Source organism: Myzus persicae, unplaced genomic scaffold, assembly GCF_001856785.1.
Source record: "Myzus persicae strain clone G006 unplaced genomic scaffold, MPER_G0061.0, whole genome shotgun sequence".
NCBI lineage: Eukaryota > Metazoa > Arthropoda > Insecta > Hemiptera > Aphididae > Myzus > Myzus persicae.
In genome coordinates, this window is record NW_019104205.1 from 76,427 (window position 1) to 96,548 (window position 20,122).

Here is a 20,122-nt window from a genome sequence, read left to right on the forward strand (position 1 = left end):
AACATGCAAGACCAATCGGGTTAACCGTTCTAGTAAAATGTATTCAATGTATTCGACGCGTATGTATTTTCCGTTAAACATTCGACAATCGATTTTTTTTTTTAATAACGTTTTTTACCCCCTTTTCTTAAACCTACTTATCTTTCGCGGTAAACCAGGTTATGCTCACGTAACATTTCTTAGGTTTCATTCTACCGTTTATACATTGTATAATATATCTGCGCCAATGTATCTTTAATGACAGACACACATGTCATGCCGATTGTGATTGCTCTGCGTACACTGTTAGTATGTGTGTGTGTATGTGTGCGTGTTATGTGGGGGGTAGTATGATTTTTACCAAGCACAAAAAAAAAATATGCGGAAAAAAATAATGCAGCTGTGTTGGTTTAGAAAGAATACATTCGATATTGCGTGCATATAAAAAAGACCGGTAGGTATAGACTGTACAATGGGTCCATCCAAAAAACGCATATATCCATGTAGAACTCAAATAAAAAAAAAAAATCCTGCGTGTAAATCAAGACAGCGTTTTTCGTGATTATAATAGCAAGATAGCACGGGTGCATGCTTATAAACTATCATGATGTACAATATAAGAAAAAAAATCAAAACAAAATGCGTAATCGTGACAATAAATTATTAGGTAGGTATATAATTCTTGTAATCCAGCATAGGTACGTGATGCAAAAAAAAATAATTAACAATAATTTTTACTAAATGGTATTTACGCAATATGATAATAATATGCGTCATTTCTTCAAAATATTGTTACGTTTTATAATTTCAATAATAAATAGGTAGGTATAGGTATCTCTATGTACCTAATAATATTATAACTAAAATCATTTTCAATCCTTTAATTAGATAAGAAAAAAACCAGTAAAGTTGTTTTTTTTATTTACCATACGCATGCGTATATTTTATGAAATACGTCACACTGTGCGGCCAGTCTAATTATTATTTCTATCTATGCGTTCATAATACGTGTTCATTATTTTACACATTAGCTTATTAGTAAATTGTAAGTAAAACGAAAAGAATGTGTTTGCAATTTTTCGATCAATCTATATTAGTGGGGAATTATATGAATGTGATATGTGTGTATCACACGTTGTGCACAAGGATTACGCAATAAAACCCGTGTTGTCAAAACAACGCCCAAGAAAAATAGCGTCCTAACTATTCGAATAACCACAATAATTGTGCCTATAATGTTATTATTATTCTAATGAAGCCCGTGTGTATAAGATGATCAGCGAAACAATTAAGAAAGCGCCGTGCCGTCGTCGCACGAACAATCGGTACTTATTGCGAAAACCTATACGCTTTGTCCCACGGTTAAGACAAAAACTACAAGAATATAAAAACTTATTAAGAATACGAAAATTACTTTGACTTTCGATTTTATTGTGTTTTGTATTCTGAACCCTATTTTAAAATAATCTAACAGTAACCAATAAGTAGCTGTTAAGCTTGTATATACGATATACCTACTTCTCTTGCTGATCTCAAATAGATATTTTTTTTTGGAGGTGTATACTACTACTTTATAGTTTTTATTGTTTTTATTAAAAGGTATATAGTGTGTATTATGAATATACAATATTATACATATATATTCATGTATAATTATGTTCTCTAAATGTATTTTCAATTTAGTTTTATTTTAAACTTCAAACATTATGTGAAGCGTTAGACTGGTATTTTAATAGAATTAAATTCAGAAAAGCTATGGTCAAAGAGAAAAACAAACATATGACATCCCCCTCTTCTACTCATAGTTTCTCACAATATGTACTCGTAAGTAAATTGGGGGAGGACACGAAATATATATATATATATATTCAATCATCGGACGGGTTTTTTAACATACCCCTTTTTCCAATTCACTGGCCTTTGTATCCACGCTATCTGCCCTTTGCCATGTCTCTTCTTATCTCGTATTATTGTTCCTCACTGACCTTTTGAAATTCCTATTTTCCATCTTTACTCCCTCGGCTGCTTTAGATTATTGAGGGAACACTGAACACACAAGCACGAATTCATCGTTTTCGCTCTCTGCCCGACGTTTGGCCGCCGAATTATTTCTATTTACATTTCAATCGGATTTAGTTCAAATTATGTGACTGGTTTTCTTAAACGTATATATATATAAATGTAGTTGACCTCAGCCCTTTGAAAAAAACGTCAAAGGCTGTGTACGGAATTCTGAGTGATTTTTTTTTTTATCATTTCGAAATCGAACAAAACAAAAGAAATAAATTCACTTCCTATTATTTATTTACCCTGTACTCGCCAACAGCTGTTAAGGCCAAGTGGTTGTTTTTTTTAGCTAGAAAATAAACTCCTACTTGGGTAAATGGGTGCGAAATTGAAAGGCACTTAAAGTAAAACTCTAAAGAAACGTGCGAAAGGGTCCGGCCAAAATTCGATTACGGTGGACAATATAAAAAACCTATAAGTCTGTGTATAGAACGCATTTTAGGGTTGGTCAATGGCATTTAAATTACGTTTTTTAAGCGAAAGATTGAATTATTTTCTTCGTAACGTTGAAAAGTTCACTTAACACGAATTTGTTAACTCCATCTAAGAACTTAATTTCGTTCACATCATACTAACATTCGCCTAATAAAATACATATAACATAAAGCATAACAGAAATTATTTAAATAAATTTATCATCGCCTTTATTTTTTGAATCACCATTTTGTTTTATTTTTCATTGAACTACATAAACCAATCAGGTCCTGAATTACCATACGTAGTCAACCCTTACAATCACCCCTTTTTGCATAACGGTTTTTATAGGTCGCTTTCGCAAAGGGATACCATTGTGCCATTGTGTACTTTTAAAAAATCCGTTACGAGAAATATGTTGTTGAATTAATGAACCTCCCTATAATTTTCACTTCCTCCTTAGCATTCTAACACTCCGGGATCTTAAGTTTATAATACATAATTTTTTTTTACAAATACATTTTTCGATGACAAAAAAGGGTGTGCATTTCGACACAAGCACGTGACGCAGGTGGTAAAACCAACCGTTTTTTTACCCTTTTTAACGCAGGTATATGAAAATGAATAAAAGAGCTGAATAAATAGCTCGAGCCAATAGGGTGCTTTTTTCACCCCTTATGAATAGAAAAACAACTACTGCGTATTAAATCCAGCATGTTAAAAAGAGTAACGTTACACGTACCATAGTATAAACAATTTCGCTATTCATTGATTGAAAATACTGCAAAAGGGTTTTACTGCTGGCACAAGCTATGTCGGCATGCGTTACTTACATTCAACCCTTCTATTAAATATACAGGTAATAATAAAAAGGGAAATTTTGTCACGTGACACGGACATAATAAAATGCAGAAGCTAAACGCGAGCTACCATTTTGTTATTCTACTTCCCCTTTTAATAATTTATATATGCGCATAAATAATAACGAAATAAATTGTGTCCAGATTATTATGTTGAAAACTTAACAACAATTATTCTAGTAAGAAAATAAAATTGTATTGCAAAAATAAAAACGCTGAATTATTTATAACTAGTTGAATTTTACAAATTAGTTATGCACACTTAAACACACCTGCTATATAGAAAAGAACGGTCTAAGTAATCGAGAGCTAGAATAAAAAGAAAAAAACAATGAAAATACCTTGGATTGCATGGGGTATACAAGAGGTGGCCTTGTAAATGTAGACATTGCAAGGATATCGGTAGTATAATTTTTTTTTTATATATATTAAGGGACTATTGCATTTCAACAGCAGGTGTTACGAATCTCTGATTTATATGTGCAGACATGCGAAAAGCGCATAAAAAAACAAACGAGTATGCGAGGGTGGCACATCTTGTAATACGATGAAAACATGCCATCATAAACTCGTGCTTGTGTATCATTCACCCCTTTTTATATTCGGTCATTTTTTTCGTTTTAGGTCTCTAGTTGTTCAGATTTTCTCCACCGTTTTCAGCCCCTCGACATAACGATGTGTAGTAGTTAAACGGACTGAGCGATAAATCCTAAGTTCAACAAGTATTATCATCCTGTTTGAAATAATTTTTCGAATATCTAAATAATCATTGGTGAAAAATAAAATATTATTTTTATTGATAATATCCGTAATTTTGTTGTAAGTACACACTATTATATCCATGACAGCTAATTCAAAAATTTGTAGCGACTTTATTCTTATGATTAGCATTACGCCATTGAAATGTTTTAAAGTGGTTTTTTCGTTAAATAAGTAAGTAGATAGGTATATACCATAAGCAAGCATATGGACATCATAAATAAGCTTTATTTGGCCAAGGGCGACTGATCGTGTTTAAAAGGCGTGAAATGAGTAACGTCGCAATATCGTAACGTGTAGGGGCTCAATTTATTTTATTTTTCAGTGGTAAATGATTGCTAAAAACGGTTTTGGTAGAAACCGGAAGATAACTACTATAAACTCTATTTTGTATTTGATAAGTAAAATAGGTACTGACATCAAAGGGAGAAACATCTCGAAATGCTATACGTGTATAAATTCAATTGAAAAATCTTTATTCAAAAATAATCAGCGGGGTGCCAAGAATTTCGAACGTGTAAAGCCGTATTGAATTCAAATATTGCATGCAGATTTACAGGGTTTCTCAAAATTGTAAAATCACTTATGTAATAATTTTTTTTTTAAATTTTATATTAAATATGGTCTCATTTTTTATTTGATTAGTTCTCATATTCGTATAGTATGCAAAATTCGTTTGAAAAAATAATAATTAAAATAACAATCATGTATAAATTATCATCAATACTGAGTATTCATAATATTATACATCTTCCTCCTTGAATAAAACATTAGGTGTTTTTGAAATATGAATCACTGGTACGTGTGTCAAACACCCAAACTGTGTTTCACGTTAAATGTTTTGTGATGGTCTTTACTTTTCATACATATTGTTAAGCAAGAATTTTGAGACACAATTGAACCCATCGAGAAGGTAGAGACCACATTTTAAGTAGGTAATAAAAATCTGTAACTCTGTACACATAAATAAAAACCAAAAATTTTAACGTGGGTGGGGATAAAATAACGTCGAAATTAGGTCCGAACGTATATTTGAATAGTATAGCACGCCAAGTGTTTATGAAACGTTCGATCCGTAAATATCGTTGTTCATGCACGTGTTTTTATGTTTATGAGTGTGATATTAATTTAAATAGAAACGATGGAACCTTTTATTGAAATCATTAAATATTTTCCTTATCCGAGTAAGTCTTTATACTTTATTATGACTAGGATAACCTAAATAGTAAATATTATTCAATAAAATGCTTACATTTTAGTATTTTGCGTATAAGAATAACAAACAAAATTTAAAAATTTAACTATCTATTGTCAAATAATATGTAAACAAACGTTATTGACTCATACAATCATGTGTACCGTTCGATCAATGGCTAGTATCCAATTACACGCTGTTTAGCATAATATTTTTGTTAGGTATGATAACTTTGTATATTTCCAATTTTTAAATCGCTTATAATTTAAAACTATGATAGTTCGCTTTCTATATTACTTTAAAATAAAATATTTAACTTGGAGAAAGTTTTATTCTAAGGAATATAAATTATTCTTTCCTAATACGTTTTATTTTCTTCTATATTACGTGACCAGCTATAGACACGAAGTCGATACTTATTGCTTGTACGATTATGATAACTCTACATTGTTTGTATCGTATTATATTATGTTGTTTTATTTTGTAGTTTTGATTGTTGAATTTAATAAGACGTATAAGACGTAATATGAACTTATACGGGGCTCACAGAGTTTCTAATTTCCATTTAGAAAAATTATATCATTTTACTTTATATATATATAATAGATATATTAATAGATAGCACTTACAATTTTGTTACAATAAGAGCTAAAGAGTAATATTATCATCGTTTAATATATATATACTCGGTTTCAAGATGACGGAACTATTGTGCACATGTTGGTTCTCAGTTTAGGGAATGAAGAACTTTCAACTAATGTCTGAGGTAGGGGAGGATAGATATTTATTATTAACGGCCTTTAGAGTTAGCCGCTTGGGGTGTTTGGAAGGGGCTGATAACTTATATGCGTGTAGTAGTGGACACCATAATGAAATAGTTAATGGGAAATAATTGAAAAGGGAGTTTTGAAGTGGGAAAAGAGCTATAGTTTTTGTCAACTTACTGAAAAAAAAACTGAAGTGTAAAACATACCTAGTAAATTATACTACTTATTTTTTCTCCTAAAACATACATTTTACTACGTACCTAATTCGTTCTATTTGAACATTTCCATTTTTACATATTCAAATAGTTATACATTATTATAAACATAATACAAATAAAAATAATATTTTGTTTTATAAGAGAATATATTGTATTATATACCTATATAATAGGTCACGTTTTTTTCTCTCTGTAGAAATCATAATAATACAAAAATATCTGCAGGTCAATGTGCATAAGCGTTGGGTACAGTCTTTTGTCAGGTACAGGGGTCTGTTCAAATTATTTCCAAAGAAATCTCTCTTTCTACCTGGGATACAGACCAAGTGGTCAGCCCAGGATGGCAGGATTAGCATATAATGTAAAGATAGTGTACGCAGTGCACATGTGTTGAAGATTATAATGTGTACAATAATAAAATATACATTTTAAATGTCCGTATCGACCCTGAATCGGCATTTTCAAAACTGCTGGTGGTATTTTGTATGATGTATATTTTCACAATGAATGGTAGCCTGGTGTTATTGGAAATATATAATGCAAAAATATACACACACGTACACATACACGCCGCGTAATACATCCTTCCAATTTTAATACCCTACTAAATATTATAAGCCACACGCGCGTGGAATATATATACCAAATGTCGTGATAATCCGTGTGTTTGAAATATTTTGTTTAATTTACATACTGTTATACACAGCCTAGTTATGGAAGTAGTGAGTAGTGACCAGAATAAATAAAATAGGTATTCCGACGTTTTTGGCCAGCAGCGCGGAGAATGAAGTGGGTATTATTTTAGCCCTTCGTTTTTAACGTATACCAGCTATTTTACTTATTTGTTTAGGGCGAACCTTTTGAACCATGCTTAAATTATTAAAATAGTATTCGCAAATACTAAATTTTATATTCTTTTTCGATGGAAATTCAAATTATGTGCTTTGTATTTTGGCCCGTTTACTGCCATGTCTATTTATTTATTCATTTTTGTTTTTTCATAAAAAAAAAACCGATTCAAATTATTCTCCCTTCGGTGAATGATTCAGACTACAGCTCACTCGTATATGCAAGATTTGCTGACCCCTATATTACAGTCCGCCCCCGAGCCAACATCTGCGATGTATTGGGGAATATAATGAATATACGTGCGGCAAACATTCACAGAGTTGTATTACTATAATGTATTCCATGTACATATATCCAGTTTCGAGACAAAAACTACCCTCGTTTTTGGGGATTTTTCGCCTATATGTATATGGATTACGCATGCACGGTCGCTCTTATTTGCGAGGGTATTAGAATATGTCACACACAAACAACGATCAATATCTAAATGAGTCATTCTGCGAGTTAGTGAAATCAAAAGGTCCTTTTATATATTACTAGAAAAATAATTGTTATCCACTGTACACAAAAACAATCTAACAACCTAACATTATTACTTGTACCTAACTAATATATCGTCTATGATCAGTATAAATTATAAGACCTATAGAGGTATTTTACACATTCATTATTCTGCAATAATGTGGTCGGTGATTAATTACAACATCAGTTTTATGATATATATACACTAAAAAAATCTAAATTTCAATAACATAATTTATGTTTGTTAAATATTGCAATATGACAATATTTAACATTTTTTTTTGTTGGTCGGTATTTTAATTATTATGACCTATAAAGTATGCTTAGGTATAATATTCTAGTATTTTATATAATTTTTAGATTCTGTATCATATTATGTTGATACCTTAGAAATAACAAATAAGGAAACATTTTTTAATTTTTACAAAAGGATCCATCAAATACAAAAATGTCTCATGTTAATAATAACTAAATAGGTTTTATTTTTATATTTTGAAATGTGCATTCTTTCAAAAATAATATTTTACTTGACGTTGAGTATCCACTGTCAGTAATTTGTAAAAGTGTATAATAGACATGCTCTTAAATTTTTTATTGGGTTAAAGTTGCGTATACGATTCGTCAAATTTAAAGACAGGCATGATAGACAGCTCCACCCCTTTGTCAAAGTATATACATCCAGATCGCAAGGAAATTATTAATTCATATGGCCTTAGTATAAAATTCAAAAGTGGAATTTCAGAGGTAAATTGACCAACTAACGACTGACCATTATTTATATTTAACTGACTTATTGGACTCGTTCGACAGGCGCTTTGGTATATAAATTTAAATTTCCCATCACCTTTCGTGTTTGTTTCCCCTCAACTAAAGAGTTCCCTATATATACAAAAAAAATATAGTCCACCGAGGTTAAACGTAATAAATGGCCATAGGGTGTTTGGGTTGTCTTTTTTGGCGCGTTACGTTCGTATAAATAAGACACATCACTTCTGACTAAATCGCACTTTCGAACACGAAATGTCACCCTTGGGAGTACATACTACTTATGGCCTTTATCTTTTTTCACTCGTCTTGTATAATAGTTCAATGTGTTTTGCCAATCCCTAAGTCTTTCTTATGAAACTCGTGAATTTTCATACGTTCGTATTGTGGTCATTTTTAGCTATATAGGTACTGGAGTACTGCTGTTAGATTTTTCACGTTTTATTTCCAACGAGTTTCCATTTGTATTAATATTGTGAAAACGTGATCAGAGTTATTGTTAGATATGAAAAAATGTATAAATAAAAGTTTTTTTTGCTATACATTTTATTTCATATAAGTTTGGTATTTCAAGTCCATTGGGAAATTACAGTAGAGTTTAGTTTTAGAAATTAAACGATCTTATATAGTAACTTTGATCATTAACAAACTTGAAATTACTCATGGGAAAATATATCTCGAATTTTAACTTAAAAATATTATCAAAAAAAAAGAAGTGATTATATAATTGGAAATTGTCTGAATTATAAAAAAAAAATAGCTACTGATATCACGTGCTGTATTTTGTCAATAGCTTACCCTTCGCTTATAACCGCTTTGGTCACGTCCCTTAACAATGGGTAATGTGTGTATAAATCAGGTCCTTGTATAATATCTCGTGCCGACTCTATTCAAAAAATCTCGACCGATTCCCTTTAGGCAGTGAACGCGTGAGGAACAGAAACACAACACAACAGCCACATAGCACGAGCCCACAACCCTTTGAAATAGACCCCTCTTTATACCATAAAATAGAACAGTCTAATGATAATAATTTCTTTTTTTTACAGGTATTGATGCCCAAAGTATGAAAAGTGAAAAGTCTCAATCACCAGCTCCAGAAGAAGGTAAGCTTAAAAATACTTTTATTTAGATTAGATTATGTTAGGTAAGCGCAACTCGAATATTTTGTATGCGTGTTGTATAGGTTTATGTAGGTAGGTACTCATAAAATAATAAACTTTATAAATAACAATATCGTATATTAAATATATGAGTATACAGCTCATCTGCTTTAACCTCGATCATAACTTTAGGGGTCAAATTCAAGTAAATGTAAAACCATATAAGAGGGTGAAAATGGGGTAAAAAAGATTCACTCCCTATATTTCTGCATAAAATATAAAAACTGCATATAGCATAGGCTCAATTTGTGTGTTCGTAAACCCGTAAAACTATATTTTTGGCTTTAAAATCAACCCCTAATCGTTTATGGGAAAATATTTCTCTTGTGATTGACATTGAACGAAATTTATTTTTCAAAGTAAAAAGTACAATTTAGCCCGCATATAGGGGTAAAAGTGATTCAGCAAGATTTTCTTTTGTTTGTTAAGATAATAATACTAGTTTTGAAAATGTTCAAAACTTGTCCTAATTTTAACATTAGTGAGTAGGTACACTAGACTATATTTATTTTATTTATATTCAACAAAACTAGACATACGGGCACCAGCATAATTAACAGAGGTTTTGACATTACGATTGGGTATAAAATCTGGTGCAACCCTCGATATCAATGGTCATGACAATTCCGCCCTAATTATAATAGTATGTACATAATACTAATGGTATAAAAAAAAATTACATCTATAATAATAAATTATATTTAAAATAAAATGTTAACACAATGTATATAGATAATCTGTTTTATTAATAAAATTATAACTTAGATTATAACCGAGTAAAATTGAAACGTCAGTAAAACTAGAAAAACTATGTTGGCTTTATAATTTGGGCGTGTGTTACGCACATTCAGCGGGTTAAAAAAGGGTAGTTGGAAGCCATGTTCAATGCGAACCCTCGTTTGCATAACTAACCAATTGCAAAAGTACACGACTTAGATGCGGGGTTAGTTTTTTGTAATCGTCTTTTGTCCCTACACACAATTCATCATCGGCCCAATCATGACGCTGTATTATAAAAGCGTAAATTATTCTATAATCATTTTTTTAAACCCTTTCTACAGAAAGGGTGAGGCTCGTGGCAAATGACACCCCTTTCGTGCACGAGCCAAGCAACACAAAAAGTATTGTACATCAAATGATTTATGTATGACATGAATGTACTAATGTCTAGTATGAAGCTTGTTAAAACTTTGAAATCGGTTATGGAACGATTTTTTTTTTCATTATAAAACTGTGATTAATATTATCTTTTGTGTTATAGATGATAATGGTGATGAGGAAAGGGTGGAAGATATCGTTGATCACAGCGAGGACAGTACTGGAAGTGATTTGTTGCTCAACTCGGATGGATCACCAGATAGAATTGGAGCATTAAACTTGGTAAATGTTAAAGAAGTTAATGTTATAACTGTTTTAAGTATAATAAATAAAAGATGTTCGCTTCACAATAAGTCACAACTACCGTCAGTGACATTTTATACGAATCACATATAGTTGGAAAAATATTTTTAAAAAAATAATATGATAATACCCACCTAATTCTGTTTTACTATTATTCAAAAGTTCAGTAACAGCTATATATTTCAATATTGTGGAATGCTTTTAAAAATATATAGGTAGGTCGAAATTGCATATTTGAACATATTTCAATATTTGTGCACTGTACACATTGTATACACTAAACCTACATAACGTTAGCCCTAGTTCAGAGCTCTTGTTTACTATATATTATATTGTGTATCTATATGATTTATACTACTATACGACTATACTCGAAGTTATAACGAAAATGTTGATTTAGTTGAACAATTTATGCAAAGACTCTATCGTTATTATAATATCATAGATCGAAATATTATTCGTACAAACAATATTAATAAATACTTGAAATTTTTTACCTTTCGTTATTCAAAACCGTGTTTATCAGTTATCACAAATCATAATGATTATTCGTGAAATGCGTTTATAGATTACGCCCACTTGTGTATACTATATATAATATATATGTATAGGTAGGTACGACGGATTGTGGATACGTTTATGTTTCCCAACACTTGAACACACGATATATCATAACAGGTCGCCGCGAATATTACGATTTACGGTGTATACAACTGTATACCTATCTATTATATTATAATATACATAATATACTCTACGGGTAATACTATATCATGATACGTACCTACCTACATATATAACCATCGGTCCCGCGTACGTGTACCTATATATAATAAACGTTTGCGAGCACTCGCCAACAAAAAATTATGTATAATAATGATTATAATATTAAAACGTCACAGAAAAAAAAAACGCTCTCCGTACTCGCGGTTTAATATTACCTATACCTACGTTAAGTGCATGGTCGGCCATAGTGTGTCGGGTGGTGTTTGTTTTACGCCTTGTCGTTAGGTGTTTTACCGGAGCCCCGGGGGACGGGCGCGATTAGAGGAGTACTGCAAACCGCTTGCTACCCGACGATTTAATAAATTCCACGCTCGCCGCCACTAATTACGCGTAGGTATCCGTATAGTTTGTAATTTCTCGATTTTAATTTCACAATTACGCTCGTGCAGAGAAATCACGACTGCCTCGGCGGCGCGGTTGTATTAACGACGCGCACAAAATTCGACGTGTCTATGTGTTGTAGTATATTATAATATACATATCATGTGATGCCTATGATATATTATAATAATATCGTATCTCATAATATTATTATGTATACTGCTCGTCTGCCGGGGGCGTTAACCCACAGGCTCGACAATTATTCAAGTCGTTGGAAAAAAATTATCCTGTGCGCGTGTACTTATATATTTTCCTCTGAAAGTACAATGTATATTAATGTTGACGAGTTATGTTCAACTCACTCTATATTTATTTCTAATGTGATATATTAATTATTATCCTTCCTATAGCATTAATAATATACAATATACGCACAAAGCACCCATTTATTGTTTATAATGCACCTATATATAATATATATGAACGCGAATGGTAATTCTCCACACGCCTAATATATAGGTTAGGGGTGTATATACATATTATCGTATATGCGTATTATATAGTCCGATCTGTTTTCATTGTATAATAATGCGATGTCTTATATCGCTATAATGTATTCCGAGTGTCCGGTCAACATGCCTTTGATACGCGTTAGACTACTTTCGTCCCAATATTTAAACATTTACAGTCTATTGAAGATTATACATCGATAGGTTTCCTATACATATAACATATAATATATATTATACATAATATGTGTGGCTCGAGGCTATCTAATATTCGACCCTTCTTTAATATAGTCCGGCACAAAAAGAGTGCGAACTGCGGTCAAAATAAGGGCCCGCCGTATGCTATTTAAATAAATAAAAAACTCATAAAAGGCGCAAAAAATCGCCCCTTTCGATTTCAGCAAACATGCTGTGTGTGTTATATAATATAATATATGGGAACTCATCGAATATGTATCCACAATAAAACACACATATACGAACTGTCTTGCACAGTTACACACATATAACTTATCGAATCCCATATTATATTATATTATCCGCAATTTATATACAATTTTTTTTTACTTGACATCCAAGATTATATATATACTCTGCGTTCGAATTTAAAATTCAAATTCGAAATTTACCATCTGGAATTTCCATTTGAAAAGTACCTACGATTTTCGTTTCCTTTTACAATATATAGAGATATTGTCATGTCACTGTAGTACCGTTTGTTTTAGAATTTTGCCTGTAGAAATGCGACAGAATTTTGGCCGATATTCGAAAGTGGGTAACAATAATATCAAAAATAATCGGGACGAAATATAGTTGCGTATATTCGCCGTATTTATAAATTAAAGAGGTATAACACAACACGATAGTTCAAAAAGACTGTGCCTGTCCAGTCAAATTAAATATATTTTTTTCTACTCGTTCCGTATGTTTATACAAGTGAACTCGTATAATATTATTGTCACAGACAAGAGGTGTTCCACTTACGAATTGACTTGCAAGTCTCTATAATAGTCTATAACGATTATACGAATTTTGAAAAAAATCGATATTCATGGGTGGTGACAGCGTGGCGGGAGAGAGAGAGTATATTGGGCCAATGATTATTTTTTCATTAGATCTCGACGAAAGTTTGGCGTATAACCGTCGCACCGCCGAATGCCTTACGCCCTAAAGCGCACGTGGCCGCTCAGTCCAAAAACAACACCTCTCATCGACGAGGGAAATAAGTTATAATTAAATAAAAGGAATTTTGACAGCCGTCATATATTCGCGCACATGCACGTTCATATGGCGTATAAGACATCGTTCGACGAAGCAACGAAAACAATGACACACACACACATACACACACAACATATATCTACCGATTGATAGAAATTGATTAATAACTTTGGTGAAACGCGTAGGTACCTATATAGACTCCTCTACGCTACTCCTCCCCACCCCCGCCGCGTTGTCAACGCCCGTCGTAATAAGGCCCGAGCGTTTTTCCTAATGGCTTTTCCTGGTCTCGGTAAAAGTCGTCGGTAAAGATGGCGGCGATGGAAAATTATTATTTTCCCCGAAAAGATTTTCTCTCGCCACCGTTGGACGTGTCAATTATTATTATACACACTAGAACGCTACACTTCCTATAAACCATAATCTATAACTCGTACTCACAATATATTTTAGACGTTATGGATTATATACACATCATCCAGGTTTTTTAGTCCAATGTCCTAACTGTGTATTTAATTCACTTATCTTCCAGAATAAATCGTTTACCAATATTAAAAACCCAATTAATGTCGGTAAAAAAAACGCATGGTAATAATTTATTAATTTGAACATTACGCTAAGTACAATAATTATTATAGTTGGTCGGTTAGTAGTTAGCAAATGGCAATAGCTTGGACTAGAGAATAAATCAATAAGCGATACCTATTTTAATGATAAACAAAATAATTTTGGTTATTTAGGAAGACAATGATTCATCTTACAATTGCAAGAACTATATAATACCGCGAACAACATTTTACACTGGAGGATGAATATCTGGGTGCATAAAACGTTATCGAAATGTGTAGTGTATTTTAATTTTTTAAATCCGAGCCCCCTAGTGTGTTTGTGCGTGTATGCATTGTTTTTCTATCCGTTTCGAAATCAGTAAAGATGTATTCGCATCGTAGAGTATTATTTTTTCAAGAGGTTTACGCACTTCGATTTATTTTTTCGCAATTATTATAACACGCAAAATGATAACGAAGAGACGGGGGGAAATGTAAAACCGTTCAGAGATAAAAAATAACAAAATAACGACGTTCGCGTGCCACCGACGCGGCGCGTATAACACCTATACTATACACCTATAACGAAATAACGAAAAAAACTCGATAAAAAACTGGCAGCCGGTGTTCGGTTACAAAAAACAAGTCATAGTTTTTTCGGCACATATACTTAATATGTGTGTTTATTACGCACAATAATAATAATATCGTTTTTTTTCACTCGCATTGCGCTTTTGCCTATCCATCCAAATTGTCTATTGGATACGACATTATTGTGTATATTGTGTTACAATTTCGTATTATAATACATATGTATTGTATGCTATTATTATTATTATTATTATTATTATTATTATTATATCGTGTACTTACCGCTGCCGCTGACCTCGTGTAATGTCACGTATCCTTCGGCGCCGAGTTTGTAGCTATTTTCCAGTTTCGTTTTTCCGCGCGTCGTCGTCGGTCGCTCGCAAATGATCTCATTATACGATATTTACAACATTATAAATATTTTATACATCAACGATGACTGAAAAATTTGTAAACAATGCAATCGAAAAACTATTCGACAAGCCTCCGTAATAATATTAATTAATTATAATTAATATTATACTATGCAACTATTACACAACGAAGGCGTAACACACATTGACGACGATGCAACTTTTGTGTGTCACAAGGGAGACATACCACGCGCGAACTTTTAACGTCCTTTCGTTTTATGCTCCTACACTCGCGTAACTGAGACGACCAACCGACTATGACGTGTGACTCGCAAGCAAACGTTTTCCAGTCGTCGTTTCGAGTATTCGGTTTAAATTTTCCCCGAAATCACAGTGTCACCGCCTCTCCACGCAGAAATCACCAAATGACTTTTTTAAAAAAAAAATTTACTATTATTATTATTTTCTTTAGTTCAGTTTATTTATTAAGATTGTGTTCCCGTTATTCGGTTCGCATTACTCGCGATAACTATTTTCACACAATTATGTGTATAAAACCACGAGTTTGGGTTTATCATTTTCAAAATAAACGTGATCGGTATATTAACTGACTAGGGATTAAGTTTTTTTTTACTTCTGTTTTTTTCAAGTCCGACATTCGAGTATATCATAAAAATAATATATTAATCCTTTAGTTTCATTTCGCTTTGTATTACTAGGTAATGTTTTATTCTTTAAATGAATTGTTTTTGAATTACACATTTACTCACAACTGTATACCTCAATACCTAGTACATGATTTGTGAATATTGTGCACTAGAGCCTTTCTAGTATTTGTATAACTCTTCTACAATAGGTATACAACAAGTAGGTATTTAGATATCCCATTATAGTCTCTTTTTTCTCAGCTTATTTTTCCAATGTGACTACAGTTTCATTTAAATAAATAATATTGAAATATACATTTTATAGACAATGATTTGTGTAATATTTTCATGAAATAAAAATAAAAATATGTTTCTTAAGAAACAATGAATGTTTCAATATTTGAACAGTTTTATTTACATTTTCAGGTTTCGCACAGACATTCAGGTAGCTCTTCGAGCTCAGGCGTTAGCAGTACCGGACCATCAGGAAATTGTTCAGCAAATGTAACAAGTGGAAGTGATCCATTAGCTGCACTACAAAGTCAGCAATTCGCACAGGTAAAATTAATACATTATATTTGTCTAACACACAAAATCCATACCTTATATGTTTATAATATTTTATAGATTCCTGGATTAGGAGTTTTATCACCGCAAAGCAATCCATTGATCGGAAGCCCTCCGGGCGGCCAATCTTCTCTAACACCTCAAGAACTTCAAGCACTTTTTCAGCAACAGATTCAATATTTATTAATGAGGCAGTCTACAGCAACACATCAGAACCAGACTCCATTTTTTTTCCAAAATCAAGTAAATTAAATTGAAAATTATTTTACATAGGTATTATATTTGTAATTTTTATCCGGTTATTAACAAAACATGTAATATTTAGGTCCATCAAGCATTGACTCAAGCATCACTTCAACTACAACAGATCCAACAGGCTCAAAATATGACTAACAACCATCAGCATTCTCCAGTTGGCAATGGTCCTAATCAGTCGATACGTCCAGCTGCTTCTTCAACACCATCCCATCATTCTAAACACTCCGCTCAGACCCAATCATCTAATAATGACTTGGATCTATCTGCAGCAGCTGCTCTAAGCCGGCTGGCAGAAACCAAAACTAGCACTGATGATACCACCGATCTCGAAGAATTAGAACAGTTTGCTAAACTCTTTAAGCAAAGACGCATCAAATTAGGTAAGGATATTATATTTTTCACATTTAAATTACATTGAATCAACTTTATGAATTTCTTAAATTTTTTATTTAGGTTTTACTCAAGGTGATGTAGGCCTTGCAATGGGAAAACTGTATGGCAATGATTTCTCTCAAACAACAATATCTAGGTTTGAAGCTTTGAATTTGTCTTTTAAAAACATGTGCAAGTTAAAACCACTGTTGCAAAAGTGGCTTGTAGATGCTGATAGTACAATGACCAATCCTAGTGCTTTGTGTAATCCTCTGACAACACCAGAAGCAATCGGAAGACGTCGCAAGAAACGCACGTCCATTGAAACATCTATAAGATATTCTTTAGAAAAAGCATTTAGAGCAAATCCTAAGCCTACATCCGAAGAAATATCTGTATTGGCTGATAACCTATCCATGGAAAAAGAAGTGGTGCGTGTATGGTTCTGTAACCGTAGGCAAAAAGAGAAACGCATTAATCCACCAACAACAACTATGGCTGGTCAAACCACATCTACCAACACAGATATGTTTACTGCTTCAATGTCAGTACAAAACCAGAGTGACATGTTTCCCATGCTGACTTCTCCAGGACATCCACTAGCACTTGTATCTTCCCCATCCATTGGGGGTCATCATCACCATCACCACCATCAAAATAACAGTGAGTGACATTGGTCCATCTCATCGTCCCTAAACAATGGATTTGATGAGCTCGGCCAACGTAGATATTTCAGGGCTCCTATTGATGGCAAATTATCACTCTGTTAGTCACATAAAATTTTCTATTGACTTTCATACTGAAAATTAGCAACAATTCCTATGTAAAACAAATAATTAAAAATAAAAACAATTAAAAGATCTATCCTCGCAATACTTAATTAAGTAAATCAACTATGATTTAATTTATTACAATATAATGTTTATATTATAGTATATGTATACTTATATCTGTTTATAAATAGTTTGTACATACATTTATTATTTTGCAACAAACAAAGAAATAGTGGTTAGTATTTTAATAATTAATCATACTTAGTAGGTAACTTAAATTTAGATAAGTATTTTTTTTTTTTGATCTGTTGTAACAATGTTAGTGAAATATTTCATTTCTTTTCATATTGTAAATAGTAACATTAAATTTGGGGATTAATCAAAATAATGTCATTGTCGGTCTGAAAATCAAACTTTTTAAGTATTTTTTTGTGCTAACAAGCGCTCTTTCTTTTGTTAATTAATTTATATGTAAGTATTTTTTTTTTTTTAATGTGTTTCTCGATAAAACTGTTTTAGTGACAGTTCATACCTGTAAGTGATTATATTAATCTGAAAATTGTATTAACTATAGTATTAAAATATTCAGTCTTAGAAAACCACCAATCGAGAACATTATGTATGTTAAATTCGTTATCATTTTTCATTGTTACACCGTTGCAGGTGGTGGTTTTTTTGGGATTAAATACACTCCGACAGTGTCAATGATGTTAAAATTATACAAATTCATAACCTGGAGACTTGAAAAAAGTACAATTTTTTTTTTTTTGAAGAATTTTAAATATAATGAAACATTTAAGGAGACAATAACAATTTTCATAGTTCATTGTTTGCTGTGTTTTATTAGTATGACTTTATAACTCAAACCTATATATTATAAATAATACATTTTGGCTTTTTTTAAATCTGTTCAATTCAATAAACTAAATTCAAAATCAATAATTATCGGTTTTTGGGTCCATTCACAGCATATGAAACTTTTTTTTAAATTCACATATCATTCAAATCCACCTTTTTTTATTCATTTCACAAAAGTTCCTAAAGTCTTGCCTGTAAGGCAATTGTGTAGTTATTAATCAATTCTTATCATATTTTAAGTCCTAGTGATTATTTGCCAGTTATTATTTTGAAATGATTTCAGTAAGTTTACCATAACCTAAACAATAACCATGGCTAGGAATACAAGGAATTCCAAGGAACAAATCAATATCGGTTTGGTTCCAACAAATTGTTGGTAAAATTATCAATCCCATACAATAAAAATGTAGTCTTATAGCTGTAGAGAATAATAATATATAAATTAGTGTTATCAGCCTCTCTACATTATTAATTTTGTTTGATAATTTAGGTTTTCTTTTATCTATTATTACAAAGAACTAGAAATTAATTTTTTAATTTTTATTCAAATGTTTTTTTCTATATTTAGTTGTTCCTACAATTATGTGTTCAGCCACTTTCTTTGACATAGCCTACAAAGCCTACAAAGCCAATTCCAACATATCCCATAACCCTCACATAAAATTCAAAATACTCTTCTATAGTACATTAGTATCTTATAATAGAAATGTTTTTTGTGGATTTAAAGTTGGGCTTGAATGTTTTGACTTCTAGTACAGAACACGATGACTGTTTAGTGTTTGTTCACTGTCAAGACGTTCAATCCCGAAATGTGAACGGATCAAATAACCGGCCATTGATCATGTTTGCTTTTAACAATATTTTTAAGTATGCTTATGTTTTTAATTGTGCTACAAAGGTTAGCAGTACTATCAACTTCAGTAACAAATTTAACATCAAAAAATTCAATGTATACCGTTCCATTGTTCATATCATTAGAATAGAGAGGTGTGTTAACATAAATTAATTAATATATAAATGTGTGTATATGAATATATATGTTATAAACACACACATTATATATATAATTTTATAAATTTAAGTTAAATTAAATAGTTATTAAGTGTATTTGTGTTTTTTATTATTATTATAATATTATAAATACTAGGGGCCGTGTTATCGGTTTTGTATACGTCAAAAGTGTCAGGTAACTAAATGTTAAGGATACATTAATTTTAGTCTTATTAGTATGTGTAAAATATTAAGATAATAAAACAAAGATTAACTGAAAATCCTTTTTTATTTTTGGTTACCTGTCATGTCACCCCTATTTCCAATTTCAATGTGTACTAAAATAGTTTTACTTAACCTATTAGCATT

At 31.7% G+C, this 20,122-nt stretch overlaps 1 protein-coding gene across 1 annotated transcript in view; it reads left to right on the forward strand.

The window, feature by feature from the left end:
- The window catches only part of LOC111039969 (POU domain protein 2-like), a 39,839-nt gene extending 20,704 nt beyond the window's left edge, over positions 1 to 19,135 (forward strand). The window contains exons 3-8 of the mRNA XM_022323657.1: positions 9,445 to 9,501; positions 10,820 to 10,938; positions 16,362 to 16,493; positions 16,563 to 16,745; positions 16,828 to 17,140; positions 17,214 to 19,135. Of these exons, the coding sequence (XP_022179349.1) occupies positions 9,445 to 9,501; positions 10,820 to 10,938; positions 16,362 to 16,493; positions 16,563 to 16,745; positions 16,828 to 17,140; positions 17,214 to 17,803 (1,394 nt within the window). The 3' untranslated portion in view covers positions 17,804 to 19,135. The remainder of the gene's footprint in view (positions 1 to 9,444; positions 9,502 to 10,819; positions 10,939 to 16,361; positions 16,494 to 16,562; positions 16,746 to 16,827; positions 17,141 to 17,213) is intronic.
- Positions 19,136 to 20,122: the final 987 nt, after the last annotated feature.